General features: G+C 43.6%; 2 protein-coding genes across 2 annotated transcripts; both read right to left on the bottom strand.

Annotated features, from left to right (window-relative positions):
• Positions 1-270: 270 nt before the first annotated feature.
• TM35_000351560 (uncharacterized protein) lies at positions 271-1998 on the bottom strand (the record flags this gene model as incomplete). Its single annotated transcript, XM_029029209.1, has 1 exon — positions 271-1998. One exon carries the CDS (start codon positions 1996-1998, stop codon positions 271-273), a length of 1728 nt encoding a protein of 575 aa, XP_028879478.1.
• Positions 1999-2569: 571 nt separating this feature from the next.
• On the bottom strand, positions 2570-3709 carry TM35_000351550 (putative Mg transporter; the record flags this gene model as incomplete). The annotated part of the gene is made up of 1 exon (XM_029029208.1): positions 2570-3709. The coding sequence occupies one exon, from the start codon at positions 3707-3709 to the stop codon at positions 2570-2572; it is 1140 nt and encodes a 379-aa protein (XP_028879477.1).
• Between the last annotated feature and the right edge of the window lie 143 nt (positions 3710-3852).

Below are 3852 nucleotides of genomic sequence, written 5' to 3'. Positions count from 1 at the left end.
TAATAATAATAATAATAATAATAAACATAAACACTATGTCAAAGAATTAGTAGAAAGGATAAAGAATGTAAGCCATGGAATACGCATTGATAGGGAAACCGAATCGAATTTCCCATCGGCATACTCAGACTCTCAACTACAGTGGACAACATTATACCTCGTTTACTCCCACAGTCCCTCTCTCTCTCTCTTCCATCATTTACGTCTTTCTGAAATAAGAACAGCAGGAGATCAACCCAAGAGTGATGAGAAAAGAAAAAAAGAATAGCCTCACAACTCGCTCTGAGATTCCTTCCACGATGTTCGCAGCACTTCTGTTAAGACCTCCACCATTACACCCAACTCACGCTGAACGGCATCATCCGCAGCATGGATGACTCTCTGAATATCGCTACGAGGGAATAGGGGGCACTGTGAAGATTCCCCATTATCATTTCGACATTTATCCCCATCTCTCTGCTTGTTAAGATTGCACGCTTTTGCAGTGGGGGCTATGTACGATGCCGCCCATGGCAGTGTTACCACACCGCTGGCAACGGCGAGCGCCACACCAAAAATTGGATGTGATTCCATCCAACTGAGTAGAGTAGTGCGTAGTTCAGCGAGACGAACAGAATATATCGAATGATGAGAGTGATGATTCTGGTGATGAGAGGTAGTATTCGTGTTATTATTATTATTATTATTATTATTATTATGAATGGCGTTCCTTTCTTTTCCTTCCTTATCCTTCCCCTTCTCCTCACCATGATCACTATCCACGTTTATCACAATAAGAAGAATTTGTTCACTGGCCATCAGAAGAAGTTCAAGTTTCTCCTCAAAACTCTGCGTGATACCCTTCTTCTTACCATCAAAATCATTCTTATCATTATTATTATTATTATAGTAGTATGCCTCCTTCATATCTGTATGCGCAATGGTGAGGAGTTCAATCGCGACAGTCCACCATCGTGGTGCCTCCACACACACTCCACACACTCCAAGTACGGTGAGTTCCATGTGAAGAACATCCCGCAGCTGAAGTACGGCGTGGTGGCGGAAGAAGGAGTGCTCGAGAACCGCAATAAGAGCCACAACGTTGGCGTCCACATCTGCGAACTTCCAGCAGGCCAACAAACACGACGCCATGAGAAGAAGATGTTCACGCGGGTTTAGGGCCGCAAAGGTGTTGGGATGCCCATCAAACGTCACAGCCTGCGCAAATGTTGAGAGCAGCTGCAACGCCATCAGCGGCACTTCCACCGCTCGCTTCCACGAGAAACTATAGTTTTCAAGATCGAGAAGAAAACGGAATCCCATGGATAACATCGTTGCGGCATGTTCACGGTGTTGTTGCAGAAACCATGAGAGCGCCATAATTCGTTTTCGCTGTTGTTGTTCCTGCGCTCCTGCGAGAAGAGGAAAATGAACGTTTCCAGTTGGAAAGAGACGTGTCTTGATAAAATCAAACGCCGCACCTAATGAATGGCAACTGGAGGATGTTGTCTGCGCTGCCATGGCCATCTCATCACTGTAGGCGAGAAAGGTTGTTAAGAGTGTTGGTGAAAGGTCTGCTGCGGTGTTTACTGTGAAAAGACTGTGCATCATCAATGCAGATGAGAGTGAGTCTCCCACCATCGTCGTCGTCATTACAGGCGAGAGACGATCGTGTGGTGTGGATTGCACCGGATGCTCACCGCGGTGCTTTTCAATAGCAGGAAAAAGAAACACTTCCGTTTTGTCTTCAAATCCATAGTTTCCCAACCAATGGAAAGAGGCATGAGGAGACTCTTGGGTGCCAATGGCAGGCACAAGAGAGACACTATCATCACCGTCTACTGTATCGCTATACTCATTCGTTTTATCACTGAGTACAACAGAAGCATCGGTGCATTGGCCCGTGTTGAATTTAAACACATCACCATTACGTGTCTTTCCCTCCATCACACCTTCGTGCCCATCGAAAAAGGTCTGTGATTCCCCACCTTTCGACCTGTTATTAATGATATCACACATACTTTTAATTATTTATATTACTATTAATATTATTATTATTATTATTTATGATTGTGTTATTTGTATGTTGTGTTATCTGCGGTTTGTGAGGAATGCTTAATTGGTTTTTTTTTTTCCGCGCTAAGAGACTATTTTCAGCAGAGAGACAGAGAGAGAAGAGATAGAGAGAAGTATCAAACGATAACAAATAGTAATACTAATAGTTTACATACTAATAATAATAATAAAACAAAATACAAGAAACAAGAGATGAAAAACAAAAGACTCTCTCTCTCTCTCTCTCACTCTTACACGTAGACACATACACAAGGATTTTGTGGAATGTTATTATTCACCCTTCCATTTCTCTTAGTGTAGTGTGCATATTATATATATATATATATACATATATATATAAAATTACGACAAGTCAATATAGTGTACAACAAAAGAGCAAACAAACAAACAAACAAACAAGAAAGAATTCTGTTTAGTCAAAACACAGAGCAGTGTTTTAAATGACATTCGACCATGTTCTTCTTATTTCTATCATCCTATTTCACTTTCCCTTGCTCGAGACTTCTTCCTCTTCTTACTCTTTCAAACCCGCTGTCTTATTCGATTCCAGTATGGACGGCAAAAAGGCATTACATGTAGTACAGCAAATCCATGTTCCTAGCAGATCCATCAGCACTTGCACAATAGGGGCGGCGTGTTCAACATTGGCTCCAAAGTAAAGCAGAATATATGGTAATGTTGCCCCAATCAATACAGAGAGAAATACAATCAAAAAAAGAGAAAGCGAGAGACCGACTACAATTGCCCCATTACTTCCCCACCCTGTGGTCAACTGGGTTGAAGCCACACCACTTGAGGAGCCACGACTGATGTAATCCTCATCATCCCACCATACAAAAAAACCCACGCGCAACGCCCCAATAGTCATAAGAATTAACCCACAACATAAACCCACAAGCAATTCATAACGTAATACAGCAGCGAGTGGAATTCCAACGGGATGTTCAGCATCACCGCACAGACGCCTCCATCGGCGTCCCAACAGTACTCGTGGCAGTTGAAGCAATCGCACTAAACAATTTACGAGTCGCCTGCAAAACGATCTCCCTGCTGTGGGGACTACAGGTGCTGCTGTTGTTGTTGTTGTTAAGACTGCGATGGAGCATTCCTTCTCCACAGTGGAACGTTTTCTCGCCGCCTCCACATTCCTGCCGTGTGTGTTGTGAGGAATGTTAGTCCCATCACGTGCGGCGAGGAGTGCGGTGATGACGGAGACCGCTGCCTGATTGCCGGCATTTCCCCCAGCACCAACGACCATACTTAAAAAGAGCACAATCACTACATGATTTTTAATAAGTTCCTCATACTGCTGCAGCACTAATTGCGAACCAGACTGAAGACCAAGAAGTGCGGCAAGGAGCACAAACCGTCTACGGGCTACAGTGAAAGTGGAGGAGTTTAGAAGGATCCGTGCTGAACGCAGTGATGTGGTTGTGCTGTTACTACTATTACCACCACCAACACCACCAGCACTACTACGACTACTATTACTGCCTCCTACTGATGCTGCCACCTCCAGCATATCATTCTCATTCTCTGAATCTAGTGTAGTATTACGATCACGACGGGAAATAATGCGAGTCGCATCATGCCGTAAATTACTACCACTCTCTTGACTGCCTGGAATTAAAGTGGAATTCCATGTGGCGTGCATTCGCTTCTCGAACACCACCTCCTCCTGTTTTAAGAGCCCCAATGTATACAAACCTGCAGGATGCCACAAATGACGGTATCTGCTCTCTCTTTTTTTTCTATTGGCTTTACCTCATGCTGGGATATGATAATATATATATATAT

This window comes from Trypanosoma theileri, assembly GCF_002087225.1.
Source record: "Trypanosoma theileri isolate Edinburgh chromosome Unknown TM35_Tth_35_V1, whole genome shotgun sequence".
Taxonomy (NCBI): domain Eukaryota; phylum Euglenozoa; class Kinetoplastea; order Trypanosomatida; family Trypanosomatidae; genus Trypanosoma; species Trypanosoma theileri.
This window is presented reverse-complemented; position numbering and strand designations above follow the sequence as displayed.